The sequence below is a fragment of the Nymphalis io genome, chromosome 16 (genome assembly GCF_905147045.1).
Source record: "Nymphalis io chromosome 16, ilAglIoxx1.1, whole genome shotgun sequence".
Classification (NCBI taxonomy): Eukaryota; Metazoa; Arthropoda; class Insecta; order Lepidoptera; family Nymphalidae; genus Nymphalis; species Nymphalis io.
In genome coordinates, this window is record NC_065903.1 from 6054627 (window position 1) to 6081018 (window position 26392).

Consider the following 26392-nt stretch of genomic DNA (forward strand, 5'->3'; position numbering starts at 1 on the left):
CGTGATCAGGGTGAGTGAGCCAGTGTCACTGCAGACACAAGGGACATAACATCTTAGCTTCCAAGGTCGATGGCGCATTGGCGATGTAAGGGATGATTCACCCATTTATTGCCGTCCAAAAAAGTAGGTACGATACAACCGAAACGTATTGCCACAATGCATTTTGCACGCGGGGGCGCCCAGGAGCCTCTTCGGCATGTCCGTTTTTTATTCTTAGTCACGAAGCCGAAGATATCAACAAACGCAATTTGAAATGTAGGAAGTGCTCAGCCTTTCAACTTCATATACAATATTTTCTTCTCATCTTAAAATGAGTTATTGCATTGTTTATTAAAAAAAGTAATATTTCACTATTTTATTTTGCATAAAACATAGTGATTATAATGATTTAGCAAAATATTTGTTATTATAAATTTAAAGGAATAAAATAAAACGAAGTTATGTTGTATAATATTATATTGTAATTTAAAACAGATTATCACAACGCTCTAGACATAAATTGCACCATAAAATAAAAGTACCCAAAATCAGTCTGGTACCAAAGAACTACACAAAACCGAATAAATGGAATGAATATAAAAATACTATGAAATAATTTAAGAATAGTATAATATCATACATCTAATTTCGATCAGTAATTTACGTACACGAAAATTCAATAAAATACAGCCTTATTTTCAAAAGATAAATGAATAATAATTGATTTTATAATTACTCTAGTGAACACTTAAAAGTTATGGGGCGAGTTCTCTACAATTACTATAATTTATCGTAAAATTGAACCTCACAATGCAACTGCAATCGTCTAAAATTCATCTCGCTTTTGAACTTCATTTAAAAAATCACCCATAATCAATTTTAGAAATAGTCGAGCTCTAATCTGTACATATAAAGGAATGTAAAAACTGGAAGATATCATCATGAATTTTTTCAAAGTTATCCGTAATCCTTACATATAGTATTTGTAAAACATATTGTGCGTAATCTTTAGGCCTTTTATTTATATGACTAGTAAGACCAATTAGTTATTTTTTTCCTCATCACGTAGCCAGCAAAAAGAGTTAAACATCAGTATATGGCACTCGAACCGGCACGAGTAATGTTAAAAATTACTGCGAAGAAAAATCTTGAATATATTTTTTAATCTTTGTCTTCGAGATGTAAGTTTTATAATATATTGATAAATAAAGTCTTAAACATGCGTGTAAAGGGATAAGAATAACTTAAAAGATATGACAACATTAATAATCTGCTTAAAAATAAATGTTTTAGATAATTCGAAGGAGAATCGCCGTAATAACTTCCCTCGACATTTGTGAGACTAAAATAATCACATGGTGTGCTCAATATAAGCAGTAAGAATATAACATATGCGATAAAATATTGTATATAATATACTAATTGCTACTAAATAATACTAACTCATCACAGTTAATAAAAAACGATTATATGGTTCGAATACCTTACCTAGCCTTTACTTGGAATTATTATGCCGTATCCACTATTAATAATTAGCAGAATTAAATACTATAAAACATTCAGTATTGAAAGAACGAAATGATGTCTTCGAGCACAGCGTATGTTGTCACCTTGACTATGAGTAACTAGAGCCTAACATCTAACTGGCACAATAGTGAGCATGAGAGATAAAGTCCGATTCATTGTTAACCCTGCTCAGCTTATCACGTTGGCTTCATCACATTTACTTGTGCTTCGTTCAGGCCTCTGTGCCCTCTGTAACAAAAATATATTTTTATTTGTTCCTTTTCAATATTTCGTAACTGAGCATTTACAATTAAAATCAGTCTGATTTAAGTAAGCTCTGGCAGGTGGTAAGGATCTTTGAATAAGCTTGGAGTATAACAAGAATAAACTGATTCTACGCAAAAGATCACGACGAACGTTTTGTCTATTGCTGAAATAACGAAAGAAGAAGAAACCGACAATCATACTTCATAGAAACCGGCAATCATAATATTGCAAGGGATTTGTTTTAATATACTTTTAACGTATTACAAATAAACTAATAATGGATCGAAATCGAATTGTAGCCAGTTTAATTTAATATTTTTCTGTAAATATAATTTTCACAAAATTTAATATTCAATCAATTGCTTAAGACAGCGCTGAACTTACCAGGAGTTAAAGGATGATCACGCATCATTGAACCTGAAATTGGCAAATTTATAACTTAGCAAAATGGCAGAATAATAGTTTAATTAAGTTTCTATAACACAAAATTAAATAATAGAAAAATCTAATCTTATAAATACCATGCCATAATGAAAAAAAATTATTTACACCAATTGAAAATAAATTGTACTCATTTAATTCTAGGATAAAATATATAAATTATACTTCCTTAAGCTCAATAGAATGACGTCACAAGCATTTGGGTATTTGACCGAAATGTTTTTACAGGTATAATTGTAATTTTATTGTTTAGCTTATCCCATACTCGATTTATAACTTTTTGCAACGTTAAATCGAAGCAAAGAGCACTTCAATATTTTATTAAGAAATCAAACATGAAAACATTTTAAAATCCTTTATAACCCGAAGTTTAATATTTGACTATTTATTATTCATGTTTAATTATAAAAAATATTAAATAAGTTTCACTTATTTTAATCAAGTATCTACGCAATTTTTACAGCATGCTTACTAATATGGCAGTGGCGTACATTCGTTTTTTATATTGCAACGTGAAACGTCGTGGTAGTATTCTATTGATACTTACACTCTTGTCTATTAGAATTTCTCCATATCAATTATTTTTTATTGCTAAGTAACAACGTTTCTCATATATATTAATAGGTGGTACTTATTGTTTTAATAGATGTAACGCCACTGCTTTCTTGGTATTATTGCAAATGTTAAATTAGAACATGCATTTATTAGATTATAGATACATATAAGTTAAGTTGATATGTTAGGTGTCGAAGAAATTGTTACAGTAGTTGCTTTACTTAAATAAAAATGTTATTTTGTTAATATCATTCAGCCCGAGCATGAACATTTAACTCGCTTAAATGCTCAAAGTTTTTTTTTATCATGTTCCATATTATATATGAAGGTATGGTATTTCTATATATATGTTTTATTTTTAAGCGCGATAGAAAACCAAATGTACTTTTACATTAATTCGAATTTTAACTGCAAAAGTAAGTGAAGCATGATAAAAAAGAACACTTATGAAAACCATACGATCCTTACCCATCCAGGTATACCTCAGGAGCGGTATACAATAAATACAAGACAGTGAACATGGAAAGCGGCAAGCGTACCTACAAGCGGACGACACTGCCTGCGGGCTGCGGCTAGCTAGTAAGGGATAGCGTGTGTAATGTTACTGGTTAGTGCGGCGCCGGGGGTGATGCCCACGATGCTGCCGCCCACGCACGCCTCCACGCCCTCTGTCGACCACCACCACAACGTTAGCTCAACAAAACGATTTCTCATGTGTACAGCCTACTCGTTCGGATTTTACTTGTTAAATCATATATCCAGTACCATTTATTTTAATTACAATATGAACATATTAATGGAATAATAAATATAGTATCAAACAAATGTCAGCCAAGGGAACATTTTGTTGAGCCTTCAAATAAAATTATTAAATTTAACCATCGCGCCAGACGCGTCCAAGTTTTAATTTTGTTATTCACTTAGAAATAAGAATCAGAAAATCATCGACGTCATCACCAAATAAGTGCGTTACAATTATCTAAATTTGTTTTTTTTTTTTATATAAAGTGAACAGTTTTCTCGCAACAAAGTCGTAGGTAATACGTAAGATGTAGGTGGGAGCGGTGCGAGGCTGCGAGTGCTCGTTACCTGTGGTGCAGAGCGCGGCGCTGTCGGCGTTGCCGCCCGCCACCGACCACGGCCGCGCCTTGCCGCCGCCGCGCGCCGTGCCGTTGCCTGCCCACCAACCCACACGTTACCCACACACACGCGAGGGACCCGCGTAAGCGCAAACCGGTTATATCGGGAAACAGACGCCGGAGGAGCGTTCCACACCTTCGCCGTTTGCAATGGACAAGAGGAGGCAAAGCGCTTCGTGCGTACTAATACGATGCCAGTGTCGGAGTGGTGGAGTCCTTCTCGACGTCTGCCGTGCGATAATATCTGTTATACGAGTACGTCCAGTCGTTGCGATGCACACACGGTTAGCCAAGCGGATTCGATTATGCTCAGATTAACCCTCCTGTTATCACCGAACGCAAATTTCCTTGCAATGCTTTTGAAAATAATATTAAAGTGTATTGCACAGACAGGATAGTTGATAATGACGTAAAACAATTTGTAAAAATCAAGCCTTTGTTTATCGTGGCTCACTTGTATATTTTATATAAAAGAGGAGTTGAGGTATAAATAAAAAAAAACTTGTATTTAAAAAATACGTACATTATAAAATTTAAAAAAAGTCAATTTCATTAACTTTCCAATGTCTAAATAATATAATAAGACTTGGATATAAACCTTAGTCGGTTTAATTAACGTTACAAAATATATTGATGCATAGACTAATCTAGAGCAATTACTTGTGTGGATCACATCCATAGTGCATCGGTATTTTACTCTACAGTGAAAATGTACTGAAACCTAAAGCTGTATATGCAATATATGTATGATTAATATATAATAAGGCCATATATACATAAAAGGCCTATTTAAAACAAAGCGTCAAAGCCCTTGTGCTAGTATGAACTAAACCAATTTCGGTACACTCGAAGCCGTCAAACAATATTACAGAAGCCGTGTCAATAGTACACGTCGAGTTGTGTTGTACGATAACTTGCCATATATACACACAAGACAGATCGATATTGTTTAATTTTTTAACATTTTTACCCATTGTGTTGACATTGTCAGATGAACGCGATGGCGGTGGCGTGGTGGGTGCCGCTTTAATGCCCACGTTGTCCGAAGATTTGCATCGAGACACTTCTATTACATTAAAATCCAAAATTATTGAATGATTTAGTACTAATTAATAAGTAATAAAAGTGCTTGGTTATAAATAATTGTACAGACTTACCACACTCTAAGAGAACCGGCGTACTTTCGCCAGATGTCACGCTGTACCTGTAAATAAATAATTTTGAATTTAAAAATAAATATATTTGAAATTATATTTCAATTTGACTGATAATAACAACTTAATGCGTTGTTAAAAAGTCGTTCCGTCCAACGTTTTATATGGTTCCATTAGCATACAATGCACACAGCACTATCGCGCTTAAAAGGAGTCGTCGAGAAAGATCTATTCTCGCGACTAGGACATTTATTAGTTATTTTGTAACTGGTATTCACTGTACTTTAATTTATTTTATTTATTTAATCTTAGGAAGACAAACAGTTATGACATGTACAAAAATATTTATCACATTAAGAAAACATCATATACCAATTAAGTCTAACAATTAATTCTATTTTAAATTTGATTTAATTAGTTCTAATAAATAATTAAATCAAAATACATGACAGAATAATAACAAATAAAAATAAAAATTAAAGATTATTTAAAATTTTACGAAGTATGAAAAATTAATTAATAATTTAGTAAAAAATAATAAATATACAAATTCAAATTCTATTCAAAGTGACAATGTAGGTGACATTTTATTTTACATTTCAATTCCTTCAATGACATAAAAAATAAGTCAAGAATTAATTAATACGTACTTCCATTTAGATATAGGAACATCGGAATGTCATAAAGTGTCAGAATCAGACCGTAACGTCAGCTGTCCCAGTGGAGTACGTACATGGTGTCGTCCCGGCGCAGCGTGGGCGAGTGTCGCAGCGGCGAGGGCGAGGCGGGCGAGGCGGGCGAGGCGGACGCCAGCGACGACAGCGAGTGCAGCGAGCGCGACGTGAGCGGCGTGCGCGCCGACAGCGACGACGCCTCCTCGCTGCCGGGCGGCGTGCGGCACGCACGCCAGAACTCGTCCAGCCCCTCGTCTATGTCTTGCGACTGATCGGTGACGGGTCGTGTCGGCGCTCTAGTTTTTGCTCTTCTCGGTCGCCCTGTAAAAATGTCAATAAAAATAATTAAGTAGCAGCATGACATTTCGAAGACTTTGAGCAACTCTCGACATTCAAATGCTTCGTTCGGTATTGTTATTATCATATTATAAGGTTAACCTTTGACCAGGTGCCGCAGCGTGTGCGCGGGCAGCTCGGCGAGCGCGTCGGCGGCCTCGGCGTGCAGCGGCGGCAGCGACAGCATCTCGTTGCTGCTGCACTGCTGCTGCTCCGCCACGGACTTGGGCCGCACGCGCCGCCCGCGCTCGCGGCGCCGGCAGCCCAGCGGCGTGGCCTGCGGAGGTACACGGTCAGGAACGGTTACGTGTTAAGCGGCAATAAGTAACATTGATGAATAATATGCATATTTAATTCTTACCAAATTCAAATAATCCAATTTCTGTGATTGCATGAAAATTTAAGAAATTGTTAGAAAAAAATCGGGTTGCTTATAATTAAGAAGCAGAGTTGATATTCATGAAAGTAAGTAAAGTGTAGAATGTATGAATTAAGTTAGTCATTTAATGCGATCAATAAATGCAAAGATTTTGCATTGGAATGGCCCCACCAACTCGACTCATAGTAAGATTATGGATCCGAAAAAAAAGAAAGGAAAAAAAGATAGATAGTGTGGTAGAGCAAAGACATGAGTCTTGGCGAGGTGGCTCACCCCGGAGTGTGAAATGGGCGAGAGCAGGTCGGGCATCTCGGGGTCGATGACCGGGCCGCGCTCGCTCTCCGCGCCCTCCACACTCTCGCACGCTGACAACGCTAGTCTCTCGACCGCTTCGCTGCACGACGGATATATTAGTAAGTAAACAATGTGATATTATAGATGTTGTGCCGTCAGCACATCGCCTTTTTAGTTGTACTCCATATTTGGCATGACGAAATAATAACAATTTATTATTAGATTATTATAATACATTAATCAATCAGTCAGTACAGGGTACTCAAACAATTGTGATGTGTCGTAAATAAAAATATATTATTCCTGCGGTCTTTGAGTATTGCCTAGCCTCATAGCTGGATCCGTCTCTGAATATTATATACCTCAGTATCTCAAGATAGCCTACACGCTAAAGTGGTGACCCCGACGTGATCTGAGGCTCGACGCAAAAAAGGACAAAGTTACACTCTAGCCCTAAGGCCGACTTCATCCAGGGAACGACGTGATTTTTTAAGATTCCGGCTGCTTCTACGTACTGACTCGCAAGAAAGCAACAATGAGTATCCCCGCCGCGCAGCAGAGCAGATGTGCAGCTCATTCAGCATCTCAGAACGACGCTGTGGAGCTTGCCTCAGTGACGGTCTCGTCAAGGATACCGGATTTCTGGCACGATCAGCCAAGGTTGTGGTTTGTGCAGTGTGACGCGATTTTAGGACCACAAAAACTGAGTGACGACACGAAGTTTAACCTCATCGTCACTAAATTAAGCAAAGATGTCATTCAGCAAGTTAGTGATATCCTTTTGAGTCCACCGGAGACAAATAAATGCGAAACTTTGAAAACCCGATTGTTGGCAGTGTATGAGGAATCGGAAACCAGCAAATTTCAAAAATTAATTAGCGGAATAGATCTAGGCGATCAAAAGCCTTCACAGCTTTTGCGTCGAATGAGAGATCTAGCGCGTGGAAAAATACCGGACCACACGCTTTTCATCATGTGGCAAGGTCATCTTCCTGCTTCGGTTCGAGCTGTCTTAGCTGTAAGTGAAGTTAAAGACCTCGAAAAATTAGCTGCTATGGTCGACAAAGTGATGGAAACCTCTAGATCTGCAAATATTTCCGCGATTCAAACACCTGGTTCGAGGGATAACGCATTTATTTTAGCTGAGATCGCTAAATTAAGCTTGCGCATACGTGAAATGGAGAGTAGGTCAAGACAGAGAAATTTAAGCAATAGTATGCAAAAACGACGCCGTTCTGTCTCGCGAGAGCGTAATACAATACGCCGTACGCCCGAAAGTGCTGATTGGCTATGTTATTATCATCACAGGTTTCATAGTCGCGCAAAGAAATGTATAGAGCCGTGTTCGTGGAAAAAAGACAAGAATTCGGGAAACTAGAAGTGGTGCGATCGCCGGCGGAGATATGCACCATCACTCCTTCTCACCGCCTTTGTGTTACTGATAGTAAGAGTGGACTTAGATTTTTAGTGGACACTGGTGCGAACATTTCCGTGTTACCTTATGTTAAGAAACTATTTAGTGATAATAAATGTGACAATTATAAACTATATGCCGCAAACGGTAGTGAAATAAAAACGTACGGTAGTAAGACACTAGATTTAGATTTTAATTTGCGAAGGCCTTACCGTTGGACTTTTGTGATGACCGACGTAAAGCAACCGACATTAGGTGCAAATTTTTTGGATATTGACAAAAGAAAATTAATAGACAAAGTTACTAATTTGTGTGTGATAGCTTCAGTGACATTAAATACTCAGCAATCAGTGAGAACTATTGACTATTCTAATGAATATAGTGACTTATTAGCAGAGTTTCCTAATATAACGAAACCAATGTGTTTCAAAGAGACTCCATGCCATTCCGTTGTCCATTATATTGAGACGACAGGATCCCCTGTCTTTGAACGTCCGCGACCTTTACCATCGGATAAATATGTCAAAGTGAAGGCCGAATTTCAGCGTATGTTGGATATGGGAATTTGCAGGCCCTCTAAGAGCTGCTGGGCTAGTCCGTTGCATGTAGTTTTAAAGAAAAACGGTGAGTTACGACCATGTGGCGACTATCGCCGTCTAAACAACATAACAAATACAAGACTGCACTTACGTGCTAGCAGGAAAATGCGTGTTCTCCCGTCTCGACCTCCAACGAGCTTATCATAATATAGCAGTTGCAGAAGACATCGAGAAGACGGCCATAACGACTCCTTTTGGACTATATGAATTCACTCGAATGACGTTTGGTTTAAAAAACGCAGCGCAAACGTTTCAACGTTTTCTCAATAACGACGTATTTAGAGACATGGATTTTTTATTTTCATACATCGATGACGTCATTATTGCATCAGAGTCAACGTCATTGCATAAAGTTCATTTAAATACGTCGCACGGATACTAGTCCCATTATACATATATCGAATGAGACTGATTTAAACAAAATAAAGTAAGAATTTTTTCGCTTCTGTTGTTCGCTTACTACTCGATAATTTTTTATCTCATTCTTTTGTTTTATTTAATTGTATTAATAATTCTAAATGTTACATGCTTGGGTACAACTTTAACAATTTGTTATATACAGTTAACATTAAATAATTTGATTTTCTATATAATAATTTACAATGTTTTTAAATTTTTTGAGAAATTATTTTCCAATAGTGTATTAAGATTATTATCTTTATTTGTAATTTGGTACATATGTTTGTTTTTTCATATAAAAATTCGTTATGGTATATTTTTTTATCAGAATAACCACTCATTCCATAACCGTATCACTAAATGTGTCAAATTGGTTACAATCAGTTGTGGATTCATCTAATCTTTCTATATATTATCAGAATGTTCGAGGTCTTCGAACAAAAACTAATACATTTTTCAGAAATTTATTAATTAATGACTATGATGTTATATGTTTGAGTGAAACCTGGCTCGCTCCAGGTATCTTCGATGCTGAGTTATTTGATTGCCGTTACAATGTATATAGATGTGACCTTGATTATGTCTCAAGAGGTGATAGATTTGGAGGCGGTGTGCTTATAGCAGTTAAACGCGGTTTGAAACACAAAAATGGTTAAAGAAACGAAAAATTACCAATTCCCGAGTGCTGTCGCTGACGTTTTAATGCTTTCTATAGAATTAAATAAACAGCCAAGTTATAGGGTTCTGCATCTGTTCTGTTGTTATTTTCTTCACTGTCGTAATCAGTTAGATTGTCTTAATGATTTTTTTGAGACCGTTTCAAATTGCCACGTAAATAAACCTGATGACTGCTTTTTAATTTTAGGTGATTTTAACATCAGTTCGGCTGGATGGAGCTCTAGTAACTCTTATACCAATAATTTAATGATTAGTAACGATGTATTAGTCCAGTCATTGTACTGTTTTCTTCAATTTACAAAATTTAATCAATTCAATACTGTATCAAATATAAATTAAAGATTTCTTGATCTAGTCATCAGTGGAGCTACTTGCAGCGTGAATCAATGTAATGAACCTTTGGTCTTTGAAGATTCTCATCACCCAGCTTTGATTATTCATCCTAAAATATCATGGAGTCCTTCACTGCGGTCGCCAGTGCGTTTTATACCTAACTTTCGGATTGCAGATTATGATGCAATAAACTCAGAATTATCTCAGGTAGATTGGACTGACTTAATTGATGATAATGACATAGATGTATCCCTTGACTGTTTTATGAGGTTATTAACAACATAATTAGAAAATATGTTCCAACAAAGAAATCTTTTTATACACGCTATCCTCCATGGTATTCCAAAGCTTTAATAAAAATTATCAATGAAAAACTGAAGTTTCATAAAAAGTGGAAAATATATGAGAGATCGAGTGACTATGATCAATTTGACTATCTTCGTGATCGCCAAAAACGTGTGCAGCTAGACTGTTACAATAGATATATTAGAAATGCTGAAAATAACATAACAAAAACAAACAAAAAGTAACAGTAAGATCTTCTGGTCTTTCGTAAAATCCAAGAATGCTACATCTGATATACCTGATTTGATGTTTTATAATACCATTCAATCATCGGACGGCAATGAAATTTGTCACCTCTTCAACACTCACTTTCAGTCTGCTTTCGAACCAGATACTAGCAATGTATCTTCATTGCCTTTAGACCATTCTTTAAATTCTGTGTCTGTGTCTATAGGTACAATTAATGTATCTGTTGATCTAGTTATGAAATATTTGAGAAATATTGACATTAGCAAATGTAGTGGTCCTGATAAAATCCCTCCGATTTTTTTGAAATCCTGCTATAATAGCTTAGCACTACCTCTTTGCATGCTATTTAACATATCTCTTCGTAGTGGAAGAATTCCTAGTGTGGAAACAATCGTATGTGGTACCCATTCATAAGTCTGGTGATAAACATAATATACAAAATTATAGGCCTATCTCTAAATTGAATACTATTGCTAAGTTGTTTGAGAAAATTGTTTATGACCATTTATACCCCATTTTAAGACCGGTTATTATTGACCAACAACATGGGTTTATTGATGGTAGGTCGACTGAATCTAATTTATGTGAATTTACTCATTAACTTGTAGCTGTGTTGGATAGTGGTGGTCAGGTGGATGTAGTGTACACGGACTACTCAAAAGCGTTTGATAAGAATTCACATTCCTTATTAATCAGAAAGCTTCATTTATTAGGTATACACGGTGATCTGCTTCGCTGGCTTGAATCATATTTAAGAGACCGCATTCAAGCTGTTGCTGTTAAAGGGTTTAGTTCATCATTTGTGCCCGTCACGTCAGGTGTACCACAAGGGTCTCATCTTGGGCCTTTATTATTCAATATTTTTATTAATGACATTACCCAAATCATTTCTAATTGCAATATTTTATTCTATGCGGATGACATGAAAATTTTTAAAACTATAAACTCGACTCAAGACTGTGTATCACTTCAATCTGACCTTAATAACTTAAGCAACTATTGCGTTAAAAATCTCTTATATCTAAATATAAAAAAATGATGAATGAGAAAAAGAAACCTATAGTATATAATTACTCACTGCAGGATACATTACTAGCCAGAATATCAGAGGTTAGGGATCTGGGTGTATTTTTAGACCACAAGTTATCGTTTACTTGTCATATCGAGTATATTACTTCTAAGGCTTATCGTATGCTTGGGTTCATCTTAAGATTGAGTAAAGAATTTACACATTGCTCCACCCTTATTCTTTTATTCAACGCATATGTTAGGTCCATACTTGAATATTGTTCCACAGTTTGGAATCCCAATTATAACATCTACGTAGATAAAATAGAAGGATTACAAAATAAGTTCTTAAAAAATTTGCGATTTAGAGCTGGTTTATCTGATAACAAAGATATCTCTAGAATAGTCCCATTAACTGTGCGTAGACAATTAAGAGACCAAATATATTTGTATAAAATAATTAATTACATGGTTGACTCTAAATATCTTCTAAGTAACATATTATTTAAATGTCCTCGTCTTAGTGCTAGAAATAATTCTTTGTTCTTTGTACCCTCATGTAAAAATAAATTTACAAAGAATGTGTTTTTGTACCGTTCTTGCCTAAATTATAATAATAACCTCCAAAACTTAGATATTTTTTGCCCAAAAATTGGTGTTTATAAAAGAGCAGTTCTTGATATCTTAAAATGCTAATTGTTTTTAACTCTTTTACCTAAAGTGATAATGTATTTGCAGTTTTTATTTTTGTTTTACTTTCAATTTTAATTTAATTTAATTCAATTTGTTATTTTTTTTTTTGTGTATTAGCTTTAAGTGGAAACTTGATTGATTTGTGATTTTTGTTATTTTTGTTTTATATTACAGTGTTTTTAAAATTGTTTGTTTCCCAAATAAATAAATAAAAAAAAAGTTTTTGAACGACTTAATCAGTTCGGACTTACGATTAATTTGTCGAAATGCGAGTTTGGCAAAAAAGAGCTCGACTTCCTTGGATTCCACGTATCAGAAAAAGGTTTATGTCCACTTGAAGATCGAGTGAAAACCATTTCAGAGTATCCAAGGCCACATACGGTTTACGAGCTACGACGCTTCTTAGGGATGTTGAACTTTTACAGACGTCACCTCTCCAAGGCAGCAAGCATTCAGGAAAAGCTTAATAGTTTCCTGCACAACGCCAAGAAGAAAGACAAGACGCCTATTCCTTGGACTGACGACTCCGTAGATGCTTTTGAACAATGAAAGGAAAGCTTAAAAAGCGCCGTTACATTGTCCTTTCCATCTCAAGACGCTCATATATCACTCATGACTGATTGTTCTGCTACTTGTGCTGGAGCCGTATTACAACAGAAAGAAGAGAACTCATGGAAGCCACTTGCATTTTTTTCAAGTAAGCTAAGTGAAGCGCAACAGCGATATAGTACCTATGATAGAGAACTTTTAGCTATTTACATGGCTATAAAGCACTTCAGGTATTTAATTGAAGGTCGTCCTCTGACTATTTATACGGATCACAAACCATTGGTTTACGCCTTCAAAAAGAACGCTATCGGAAAAAACGATACACCGAGAAGGTTGAGACATTTAGATTTCATTTTACAATTTTCCACATCGATTGAAAACGTCAGCGGAACCGACAACATTGTAGCCGATGCTTTATCGAGAATATCCACCATCGATACCCCATCGCCGATCGACTATGAAAAACTCGCAGAAGCTCAGGAAAAAGATAATGAATTAAAAAAGTTACTTTATTATTATGCCAAATAGCAAGATACCTATTTTCTGCGAAGTGTCTACTAATAAGGTGCGACCATATTTGCCAGTGGAGTTTCGTGTAACAGCATACAAAGCCATACATGACTCAAGCCACCCGGGAATTCGCACAACAAGAAAATTGATCCGCGATCGCTATATTTGGGCAGCGATGAATAAGGATGTTGCCTTATGGGCCAAATCATGTTTAGATTGTCAGAGATCGAAAGTGCAACGTCATACAATATCACCTATCGGAAATTTTCCTAAGTGTCAACGCTTCGAACATTTACACGTGGATATTGTTGGACCAATAACTATTTGTAAGGGTTACCGATATCTAGTTACCATGGTGGACCGAGCGAATGGTTGGCTAGAAGCTTACCCAATTAAAGACATTACAGCTGAAACGATAACTAAGATTGTTTATTCAGGCTGGATAGAACGATTTGGATGTCCATTGCCTATTACGACGGATCAAGGTCGTCAATTTGAATCCAACTTGTTCGCATTGTTGGCTAAGAGAATGGGCATAACTAAAATAAGAACCACGAGCTATCACCCACAGTCAAATTGTGTCGTCGAACGAACTCATCGAACATTAAAAACAGCCCTTATGTGTAGAGGCAATACGGACAATTGGGTCAACGAATTACCGTCAGTTTTATTAGGCTTAAGGGCAAGCTTACGCGATGACACTGGAATAAGTGCAGCCGAGATGGTTTACGGTGAAGTCATACGTTTACCAGGAGATTTCTTTTCGCCGACAAAGCTGGAAATCACTGAAAATGAAACGTTTTTGCAAAACTTGCGTTATAGGATCAGGCAAATTGCATCGCTACCGAAACGAGATTTAAGACAAAACGGTATATTTATACATCCAGAATTAAGTGAGTGTACACACGTTTTTGTCCGATGTGATAGAGTTTCGAAGCCACTTACGTCACCCTATTCTGGACCATTTAAAGTTTTAAGCAAATCAGCGAAACATTTCAAGATAGTGATTAATGGTATCAAAAAAATAGTAAGCACCGATCGCCTTAAGCCAGCGTTTCTAATTACCAGCGAAGATAGCATTGATCGAATTCCAAATAAGGTAGAAGCTAATAAAAACAATAAGCCTATGACAACGAGATCTGGTCGTGTAGTTAGACCTGTTGTGAGATTTGCATACAGATAGATTGAAATATTTAGTAATTTTTTTAAATATAATTAATAGTAATTTTATAAAAATATTTTGATGTTATACGCACATAAAAAAGGATCATATCATTTTTTTTTGCTTTTTTATAATTTCTTTGTTTAAAGATTTTAATTGTTTTTAAGATTTTTTGAGTACCTTGCTTGCTTTTGTTTCTAGTTCATAGAGTTACATATAAATTTTTCATGTAGGTATTGAATGTTTGTTACTGGTTTTTATTTATTTTAAGAAAATTGTTAATTTCTTTCTCAAATGGGGATGCTATGTGCCGTCAGCACATCGCCTTTTTAGTTGTACTCCATATTTGGCATGACGAAATCATAACAATTTATTATTAGATTATTATAATACATTAATCAATCAGTCAGTATAGGGTACTCAAACAATTGTGATGTGTCGTAAATAAAAATATATTATTCCTGCGGTCTTTGAGTATTGCCTAGCCTCATACCTGGATCCGTCTCTGAATATTATATACCTCAGTATCTCAAGATAGCCTACACGCCAAAATGTGATTTCTATGTGTCCCTTCCATAACAATCGTCAGAAAATATCGTGAGGGAATCCTGATTAGTAAATAATAATAATAATATATTTACAGCTCATTAACTAAACTGGGAATTACTTACTAACTTACTAAACATAATGTTTATCGATTTGGTGTATTCAACATTTTCTTTAGGGTTTATTGGAAATTATTAAATTTTAATGAAAACAACGAATACTTGAGCAGGTCCTGTAGGGTAGTGTTGCAAGGCGCCATAGCATCGCGCACGGCCTGCAACGTCACCAGCTCACTACCGCCACCGTTGCCACCCATGGCAGCGAACACTTCACTACACCTCTGGAAAAGTTTATATTCAATGGATTTAAATTTAAGAAAAAAATATTATAAGAATTACGAACCATTAGTGTTATCCGTCAAAGATAACGAGTATAGATTGTATATTATAATAAAAATAAAAATGTCATCATACTTATTATTATACCGCTAAACAGAAACAGAAATGCTCAGTATTGCTGTGTATGAAAGGTAAGAACTACAGGCACAAGAGACATCTTAGTTCTTAAGTTTGGTAGCGAATTGGCGATTTAAGGAATGGTTATATATTCTTACAGGGTCTATGTGTATGAGTGGTTGTGACCACTTACCATCAGGTGACCCGTTTGGCCGTCTACTGAGTATTATACACATGTAAACATGATGATACTTCTGTAAAAATATATAAAATAATAATAAATTCAGTGAAGAACTTGAAATAAACAAGTAGGTAGTGTCTCGTACCTGCAAGTACTGGTGCAGCAGGTGGTGCGCGGCCGCCGCGGCGCGCTCGGTGGCGGCGGGCAGCGGCGGGGGGGGCAGCGCGGCCGCCGCCTGCGCCGCCAGCGCCGCCGCCGCCTCGCCGCCCGCCCACGCGCGCTCCAGCGCCAGCGCGCGCACGCGTCCGCTCTGCCCCGCGCTGCCGTTGGTCGCCAGCCTGCAACGAGCGAGCGTTAGGGCGCGCCGGGCCGCCGGGGCGCGGGGGGGCGGCGCGCACCTCTCGTGCAGGTCGCGCCACAGCGTGGCGACGCGCTCGGACGCCCCGCGACCGCCCGCCGCCGCGTCGCAGCCGGGGAACTCCACGCGCCGCACGCTCACCGAGCGCCGCAGCGCCGTCGCGATGTCCGTCAGACCTGCGCACACCGCTCGCTTACTGCTCGCGCTCCGAGCGCACCGCGACGACCGCGTGTTGCGGTCGAACGAGTTATTATAGAAATGCGGGTCGGGAGTTTGAAATATTTCAAATGATACTTAATTAAACACAAATAAACTAAGCTATCGTTAAAGGAAATCTCTATTCGACCCAAAATAGTAAATAATGAGACATAGGTCTCAACTAGGTAGGGTCTAACAATCCAAATTGAATAAAGACAATATGAGTAAGAGAGTTGACCTTGCAAACTGAACGCGTTCCTGTCTATGTACAGGGTGTGTAGCGTGCAGTTGCACTGCAGCGCCTTGGCCAGCAGTCGCGCGCCGGCGTCGCCCGCGAGGTTGCCGCCCACGTCTAACGTGCGCAATCTCCGCGCGCCTCCTAACGCGTTCAGTAGGCCGTACAAATCACTCTGTAGAAAAGAAACCAATATATTATTAGAAAACTAACCGTTAAACATCAATCTGATTATAATTAAAGTTGTAATAAAAGGAAAATAAAAAAAATCTTCATCAAAATTATTACCTTAAGTTTACAATCGCTAAGATCTAATGTTGTCAAAGCCGTATCGGGTTCTTGTAGCACATGAACTAAGCCCTGTAAAAAAATGAGTTAAATCAAGTTTTCCGTTAATTATATAAAACTTTTATTTGGTATGATAATATTTTACCTGAATTAAAGGTGGCGCATACGACCTTTTCCCTGTCAGTTTACTTAAAGATAGTTGTGTTATTGAATGATTCTTTCCTATCGCCCGCACTATTCCGGATAATTCGAATTCCATACCTGTTGATAAATTAACAGTATTACACGTACACAGTACAGTAGTACACGTGCAAAATTATGCAAGTTACACTTTCATTATGTATAATACATACTTACCAGTTGGCTACAATGGTGAGGTTATATTTTTTATATTCGAATGATATACCTTTTTCCATCAGATATTTTATACAACAAATCAAATCTTTACATGATAAGAGAAGTCACTTTAATTTAAAAAAAAAATGGTTTTTATAACCACCATGTAACACACAAGATTTAAAGATATTTTATAATATATGAAACTATACCTAACGTTAAAAACAAATTGTTCATATTAAATTGATTTTTTATCATCACGTTAGGTCAGACAATGGCACTCACTGTTGTCGGACAGGTCGAGCGCCTGCAGACAGCGCACGCCGTGCACGCACGACTCCAGCACGTGCGCCGCCTGCGACGACGACAGCACGCCCGCCAGGTTCAGCTTTACGCCCGCCGCACTCTCGTTGCACGCAAGCCCCAGCAGCAGGCTCCTGGACACCATGTAATAAGCTTGCGCTCCGACGGCATGCCGTTGTTCACGAACAAGAAGCGTCAAAGAAATATTTGTCCACGAGGAGAATCGCCACGTACTTGAGCGCGTCCGGCGGCATCTTGCAGTAGGAGAAGTCGAGGTCGGTGAGCGCGAGGCAGGCCGTGAAGAACTGCCGGAAGGAGGGCGGCGGGTCGCGCGGGCGGCGCGCCGCCGACCACGGGTTGCGCGCCAGCAGCAGCGTCGACAGCCGCGCCGCGCACCCGCGCAGCAGCGCGCCCCACATCTGGCACAACGCGCCGTTACTGCCGTGACTAGTATTAACACCTACCGACAGCCACTTGACAGACACTGGCGGACGCTGTGTCGTATCATTCACTTCGTATATCAAAACTTTTTCGATAATTCCGTCATTCTACACAATGCTGATGTACGTGTAATCATACTAACCGCTGAGACATCACCAGTCGCCATAGCACGCACCGTCACGGACAAAATATATCTGTCGGTGCCGGTCCGTGTCTGTGCGGATGTGCTACGCTTCGCTGGATGTGAATACGGCCAATATAAGGTATCGATTAATATTTTAATGTTCGTGCTGGTACATATCCTGAATATGTACGTTTTATGTGTCACGCACGTTGACGGTGGGGATGACTTATCGTTGGGCGACTAATGTGCTCGTCAGTCTTCGTACAATCGATGAAAAATAAAATATTAACGAAAAATTTGTCTACCTGTCACTTGAAACCTACCAAATCTGGCGTAGACTTTATAACTCTTTTCTTAGAGCATGTTTAAATATTAGCAATTCATTTTAGTATTAAAATATTTTGTAACTTTAACCAAATCTAATTCCTAAGTCATAATCCGGTCATTGTATCCAACTTGCAGATTGTTGTGATTCAAATCATCTTTAAATGTGCATGAAGTATAAGGACCATTTGTCAATCATCATAATCAGCAACATCCTTCGTACAAATATGTCTAGCACATCAACCTACATAGACGGTCTATAGATTGTGACGTAGATACGTAAATTATATAACACACATAATAGTTTAGTATAATACATAGCCGTTGGTTGTAAATTTAAGAATACATATGTATTATACATAAGGAATACTCACATTTTCCAGAGTAGTTTCCGTGTTTATCAAATTTAAATGTTTTAATACGTTAGGTTGAGCTAAAAAATTATATAGATTCTGAAACAAAGAAAGTATATCATAGAAGTTTTTCAGTAACAGTAACAGTAACAGCCTGTTAATGTCCCACTGCTGGGCTAAGGCCTCCTCTCCCTTTTGAGGAGAAGGTTTGGAGCTTATTCTACCACGCTGCTCCAATGCGGGTTGGTAGAATACACATGTGACAGAATTTCAATGAAATTAGACACATGCAGGTTTCCTCACGATGTTTTCCTTCACCGTCAAGCACGAGATGAATTATAAACACAAATTAAGCACATGAAAATTCAGTGGTGCTTGCCCGGGTTTGAACCCACGATCATCGGTTAAGATTCACGCGTTCTTACCACTGGGCCATCTCGACTTCCGAAAGTGTATAGAAGTTTTTCAATACACTTTTAAACATTTATAAAGTTCGAATTTAACATTAAACGGATATCGCGCTGAGCAAGTAACTCACGTGAACGTCGTCCTTAAGATTATTGTGCGACAGATCCAAGTGGGAGAGCGTGGACAGATGGCACGGACTGTCGTTGAGCATGACCGCCAGGTGGGACACCGTCTTGCCGGTCAGTCCGCACTGCGACAGCGCTATGTACCTCAACCCGTCCGGGTTGTTCCCTAAACCTGTAAGCATGCTAATGGCCCCTGTGAAAAAAAACGATTATTATATTTTGCTTTTTTTAATAAACAATGAAATCACTAGAACTTGAGTCCTTTCGGTCGCATGCATACGATATGTGTGTCAATATGTAATTTAAAGAGGAAAAGTTGATTCTATTAGTAAATAAATATCAAGATTTGCATAATATCTATTGCCGAACAACAGCTTACGGGCTGTCCGTTAAACTGCAGTTCAATTGCGGTTTAGAAACCCCGTCTTGCCGCACGGCCCCGCAGCAGTACGGTCCTAACTCTGTACTGATGACTCGCTTATCTCTTTGATAGGTTGCAGTAATAGTGTATGAGCGCTCACCCTTGTCCTCGATGTGGTTCTGCGAGAGGTCGACGGTGTGCATGGCGGGCGGCAGGCGCGCGCGGGCCAGCGCGTGTCCGAGGCGCGCGGCGTGGTCGTGGCGCAGCGCGGCGGCACGCCAGCTGAGCTGGCGGGGCGGCGGCGCGGCGGCGCGCAGCAGGCGGCCCACGGCCTCCCACGCCTCGCCGCCCACGCGCACGCCGTCGCCGCACACGCCGTCGAACCACGTGTTGTGCTGCAGCGCCATCACCAGCGGGATCAGGTCCCTGTCGCCGCCCGAACGGGACTATGTACTCATCGATGGAAGAGAAACTACGTCCTGCGCCACCACACCGAGTAGTATCGGAATAATTATATATGTTATCCTGCTTTGTGTGTCGAATATGTTATATTATATCGGCGTTTATTAGAAATACATACGTAACCAGCGGACCTTTATAACTTACACTATCCTCAGCTCATTTGCAATTATATAGAAAGAAACAATTTAAATCACCATTATTGATATTTAGTTACTTACCTTTGATCCAAATGGTCAAAATCTTTTAAATGTAACATTCTAATATCATGCGCCAAGTATATCGTATCGATGTCCCATGCAACCTCGGCTCTGTAACAATCACAAAATAGACATAATTTAAACAAATACATATAAGTACCATCATTGCTCAGATTACAAATGTATAAGTTTCTAGAATATACGATTGATTTACCTGAAGGGTGTCTGACAGAGATCGCACATGGCGGCGTATTGATTCGAGAAATCACCACACGTGGAATGTTTTCTAGTACCGCTCACTGGTTGCAGTGGAAATGGTAAATTTACCTGAAATTAAATAAATTTACATGAATATATAATTATAATTACGACCTTAAGAAGGTGGCGGGCACCAACTGGATGCGGAAGGCGGAGGACAGTGAGCTTTTGCGCACCTTGGGAGAGGCCTATGTTCAGCAGTGGACAACGATTGGCTGTTGATTGATTGATTGATATAATTAATATATTTTAAAGAATGTTAACCGTGGCTAAGAGTAATATAGTGAATTAAAAATATTTATAATAATTAAGTTACTAAACTTATCTTTTTCATCAGCTTGTAAAGGCTAAAACACTTCTAGCATATATATTGATATGTTTACATATATATTTTTGCAATAATTTCCATTCTAGTTAAGATAAACGAACAACAAAGTTTTCATATTAATCAATATTTGCTGGAACACTGTACCATAAAATGTTTACATATTTATTTAACAAACATATTATATCAATATAATTAACACTCATACTAGTTGTGTGTGAGCGGTAGCAAGTATTTTTTTTTATAGAATAGGAAGGCGGACGAGCATATGGGCCACCTGATGATAAGTGGTCACCAACGCCCATAGACCTTGGCATTGTAAGAAATATTAACCATCGCTTACATCACCAATGCGCCACCAACCTTGAGAACTAAGATGTTATGTGCCTTGTGCCTGTAATTACACTGGCTCGCTCACCTTTCAAATCGGAACACAACAATACCAAGTACTGCTATATTGCAGTAGAATATCTGATGAGTGGGTGGTACCTACCCAGGCGAGCTTGCACAAAGCTCTACCACCAGTAGCAGTATAAGTATAAAAGAATATGGCAGAAATGCAAAACGAAAAATTCCACTACTGATGATAGAGAAAGATACCACTCACCGAGCAGTTATTAATCCGCTAAACATCACTATTGTCTATTGCTTCCTTTCAGTTTAAAAAATGAGTAAGACAATGAAATTAAGGGAACGAGGAACAAACCATTTTCGATTCATAGGTTGGCAATGCTTTAACGTTGTAAAAAAAGGTTAATATTTCTTACAGCGTCAATGACTATGAGAATGTCTTCAACGAGTACCATAAAAATGGCAAGTGTTTATTAAAATATATTTTCATTGATTCTTTTAATAAAAAATGCTCGTCGTTACTAAAAATGAATCCGAATAGAGAAAAAAAAATACGAATGCAAGCCTACCAGATAACGGCTTGCATGATGTGATATTAAATTAAAAAAATATTTTATATTGCTAATTGTTTCGAAATTCGTAATCAAGCCGTACCTTACAACGTTATAAATTAACAGGTAGTACATTACAAAAGCTGTTGCAACATCGACTGATTATCGCAAACAAATTATTGGGAAGCAATAGTTTGTTAATGTCCATCAATTTCTGTACTACCAAAGTTTATTCGCATATGGAATGGAACAAATTATTTCTCTTCCAAATATGAGCTTAAAATAGTATGGGACCTTACTTTACATAGATATAACTTTATTTTATATACAATATATAAATACGGAATAGTCTGTTAATGTCCCACTGTTGGGCTAAAGGCCTCCTCTTCCTTTTTGAGGATAAGGTTTGGACCTTATTCCACCACGCTGCTCCAGTGCGGGTTGGTGGAATAAACACATGTTGCAGAATTTCAGTGAAATTAGACACGTGCAGGTTTCCTCACGATGTTTTCCTTTTTCGTATATCACGAGATGAATTATAATCACAAATTAAGCACACGAAAATTCAGTGGTGCTTGCCCGGGTTTGAACCAACAATCATCGGTTAAGATTCACGCGTTCTTACTACTGGACTATCTCGGCTTACAATATATAAAAATGATAATTAATAATGTTGGTGTATCTATTGAGTTTAATAGAAATAGACACTGTTTAATCGACCACTATGAAAGATGGTACATGTATGCATTTTCATGGACAAGGTTTTAATAGTATTTCAACTAGTTGCCATGGCTTTGGCATATATAAAGACACCGGCAAGTCTCACACACCCCCCCCCCCTGCTCCCCCATAGAGGAAACGCGTAATACGTTATTCCAGCGATAAAAAAAAACAAAAGGGTAACAATCTTGATTGTAGTATTCGTAATATTTCGTAAAGTAATTCGTCCCGTGGCGCCCCCGAAGAGACGGAGTGGCTAGCGCTGTGTTTTAAGTAGCTTCCCCCCACTTATTATGAGAGGATATTTGTATGCTTTGTAATAGTCTCAACTATTGTAACTAATAAAGTACATTACTTGTTACTAAATTATGTTAATAGATCTTAACCGCAACACTTTTAATTGCCCAATTAAACTGACAGAATTAATTTCAATGAAATTATTAAAACCTATCATCATATTCATTATCATCATTATCATAGGCGTTCAGTAGCAGCAAATAAGAGTAGAAAAAAAATATGTTCGAAACATGTTCAATCATGATTGCGGTTGAATTTCAACCACACAAAAACAAGTCAATTAAAATATCCATTATGGAAGCGGAGTTAATGAACTAATTAAGCGAATAAAAAACGTGACAGTTATATACGGCTAACAATTAAAAATTAACTCAAATTGAATATATAATTAGGAGTTAAGCAAACCTTTGTAACAATGTCCTCCATAGCTACATTAGGAAATAAGTCATCAAATGCCGCAATCAGCGCGTGAATAGCATTAATAACGCCTTCGGAAGTGCCCTCCTCGCCTGTAAGTCAACACACGTAATTATTACTCAAGTATTTCATTACGTACATTTGTTTTCATTTCTTATATCGCACATGTGTATTCGATAACCTACTTTTATAATATCTCATTAGCATAAAGTATAATGTTTGATTTATGAATCTTACAAATTGTACGATTACAAAAGGATAACAGAAATGGTTCAAATGCCTCTCTGTTGCTAAATTAAAAAAAAAAGAAGTAAATGAACGCTCGTGTAAAAAAAAAGTTAAAATAATACAATTAGTGAGTTTATGGATGATAGAACACGTTGAGAATGAAACGATCGCCTCCTGACTATTTTTTTAAAACTGAAAATTTGTAAAACAATTACTCGACATGATAAAAAAAAGAATGAGTTTCTTTCGCCGGTTCTATGGTCTGTGGTATTTCTATTCCGAGACGGTGCTAGTTTCTAATTTGACAATCAATAAGTAAATGTAATGCTTCTATGTTGAATAAAGGATTTTGAACCAATTACATTTGATTTTAACGAAATTCTTGAATTAAATTATATTATGTTTTCATTGGTTTTCAATTTCTGCTATCGGTCTCTTATTAAAACCTCAACTTATCTGTTTAGTCTTTCTATATAATTATAAATTAGAAAAAAAAACAAGAAATGAATCATTATTGCGTGTCAAGGTTGATATTAGCAAACAATAGTTACAATCAGTGACTTACCTATTAGGATCGAGACTGGCTTGTGCTCGTGAATTAGAGTTATAGACAAATGATTCGGCTTCTTGCTCTCTAGAGCTTCTATTTCCATTAAGTGAAATCCATTGTCAATCTGAAAGAAATACAATAATCAAAATATCAACAAGTTTTTTTTACGTGACATCACTACGTCTTTTATTCGTAATATGTTTTGTTTATGCTATAGAAGAAACAATAAAGAGATTAGAAAAATGTTTTGTTATATAATATGTGTATATAACTTATATAAAACAAATTAATCACTCCTTTCGGTTACTATATACAACTATAATATATATAAGACTAATAATGTCATTAAAGTTCAGTCGGCGTGATTTTTTCCGACATGTTCAATATTTATCCTCATATTTTAGCCAATTTTAACAAAAAAACTTCATGAACTATACAGCGAAACATTCCTCATGAAACACTCCATTTATTGGTGAAAACCGTATTAAAACCTGTTCGGTAGCTTTGAATTTATTGCGTTCAGAGGGACAGACAGACAGGCTGTCATAATGAAATTCCCGAATGAATTTCATTTTTACAGTAATGAAATACATATGTGCTTTTTTTTATTTAAATTCTTCAGTTTTTAATACATTGTCAAATAAGTGGTTCAAAAATCTAAGAATTTTAGCATTTTCATTTATAGGTACTTATAATAATAATATGCTGGGACATTTTTCATCACATGGCCATCTGACCCCAAATTAAACTTGTACAGAGCTTGTACTATGGAAACCAGACAACTGGTATACTACATATACTATTTTTCTTTTGTAAATACATACTTATATAGATAATTACACCCAGACTCAAGACAAACAGACATGTTCATGCACACAAATATCTGTCCGGGCGGGAATTGAACCTTCGGCGTGAAAGGCAAGCATCCACCAACCACGATAACGGGCTCATCATACTTATTGACATAAAATAATTGCCTTCATAAATTTATTGCTTAAAAAATACCACAATAACGTCAAACTGAATCTTAAATATGGTATAATATGTTCAGAATATGTAATTTATTAATTTGGAAATAATTTAATTATATACATATAGGTAAAATTTAATTATATACTTACCCTTGTTGGCACTTTAGTTGTTGTTATGAAAACCCTGAATGCAGTTACAACCTAAAATTACAAATACAATTAGTACAAATCAAATATATAAAAAAACATTCATCATCAGGATTGTACGTTACTATTAGACTTAAGTTTTGTATTTTGTAATTAGGCTTTCTCTATAAAATATAAATCATTTAAAATAATAGATACAAGTGATAAGAGCCTGTAATCATTTATTAGATTTAATGATAAGAGTAATTATTATAGATTTTTTATATTTAAAAAAATATTATTGTCTAATATTAGTAGTGACATTGTCATTACATAAACACATACATAGTATTCATAGGTTAGTAGTCTGTACAGTAATATAGATTACTATTGTTATCTCAATTTAACCACTGATTGTTCACTGTGGCCTGTGGGTGTAAGCTCCATAGGGACCACACATATAAACAGCCTATACATAGACTACAAGACACACCTAAGTGACTCATGCTATTGTCCAGAAAATTGATCAGTTACCAGTGGTTTAGATTATCAACCTATATCTTTTATTAAATAGGTTTGATAAAATTTGGTAAATTTTATTTGAATATTTCACATCAAAAAAATACAATTATGATTTATAGCTACACTTTACAAAAATAAATATGTCAAGTCATTTTTTGAAAAAAATTTATATTCTAATCGAATTAGTGATTTGGGATTTTATATTTTAAATAAAAGGATCAAATATTTAAAAATTAATCATACGGGTAAAATGACTCACCAAAACACGGTTATCAACTTTATCACCTCTTGACTCCATACGAATAAGCGATTTATAGAGAATTTTCGCATTTTTCCCTAATACATTGCTGATACTCTCTACAAAAAAAAATCAATCATATAATAAGTAGATATTTTTATTGTGTGAATGTACTGACTTACTTTCAGTTAAAATAATCCCTAATTTAATATTGTAAATTCCACATACCGCTTAATTCTGTAGATATTTGAGATTTTGTTGACATTTTTACAATTTTTTTTAATGTCATCACTTTAACGAGATTTTTTTTTATTATAACTCAATACACCCATACTTGATTCATAATTTATAATAGTTAAAATTTAATGTTAGATAAAATTATTTAAAAAAAATATAAAAGAAAAATACATTTCAACCGAATAAATTGAAGAATTTATTATCGACTTAAATTCACAACACCAATCAGCATACACTTCAGCTAAACTTCTAACCACAGTCACAGATGAAACATCATAACACAAAATCTATACTTAAATACCA

General features: G+C 36.7%; 2 protein-coding genes across 3 annotated transcripts in view; both read right to left on the bottom strand.

The window, feature by feature from the left end:
* The window catches only part of LOC126774399 (ATP-dependent RNA helicase p62-like), a 43334-nt gene extending 22703 nt beyond the window's left edge, over nt 1–20631 (bottom strand). The window contains exon 1 of the mRNA XM_050495911.1: nt 20626–20631. The gene's annotated coding sequence lies outside the window, so the exon portion shown is untranslated. The remainder of the gene's footprint in view (nt 1–20625) is intronic.
* LOC126774382 (F-actin-uncapping protein LRRC16A) lies at nt 445–26335 on the bottom strand. Of its 2 annotated transcripts, XM_050495884.1 has the most exons (28): nt 26081–26335; nt 25874–25971; nt 25117–25167; nt 24011–24119; nt 23206–23309; nt 20513–20625; nt 20320–20409; nt 19800–20065; nt 19284–19471; nt 18767–18844; nt 17738–17922; nt 17486–17637; nt 17010–17125; nt 16865–16936; nt 16580–16751; nt 16184–16319; nt 15931–16123; nt 15371–15489; nt 6704–6824; nt 6413–6433; nt 6154–6328; nt 5775–6036; nt 5045–5091; nt 4858–4953; nt 3838–3924; nt 3354–3416; nt 2137–2169; nt 445–1734 (listed from the first exon to the last, which is right to left on the bottom strand). In XM_050495884.1, the coding sequence occupies exons 1-28, from the start codon at nt 26139–26141 to the stop codon at nt 1718–1720; spliced, it is 3225 nt and encodes a 1074-aa protein (XP_050351841.1). In that variant the 5' UTR covers nt 26142–26335; the 3' UTR covers nt 445–1717. The 2 variants fall into 2 exon arrangements, with proteins under 2 accessions (XP_050351841.1, XP_050351843.1); XM_050495886.1 differs by lacking the exon at nt 6413–6433.
* Nucleotides 26336–26392: the final 57 nt, after the last annotated feature.

Bases quoted from the DNA above. Each gene is read 5' to 3' on its own strand.
- LOC126774382 (XM_050495884.1), bottom strand. From the start codon at position 26,141: ATGACATTAAAAAAAATTGTAAAAATGTCAACAAAATCTCAAATATCT. The intron at 17,126-17,485 runs GTGAGTGCCATT...ATTTATCAACAG, and splicing joins GCTCGACCTGTCCGACAACA to GTATGGAATTCGAATTATCC. The intron at 16,937-17,009 runs GTAAAATATTAT...ATTTTTTTACAG, and splicing joins ATGCGCCACCTTTAATTCAG to GGCTTAGTTCATGTGCTACA.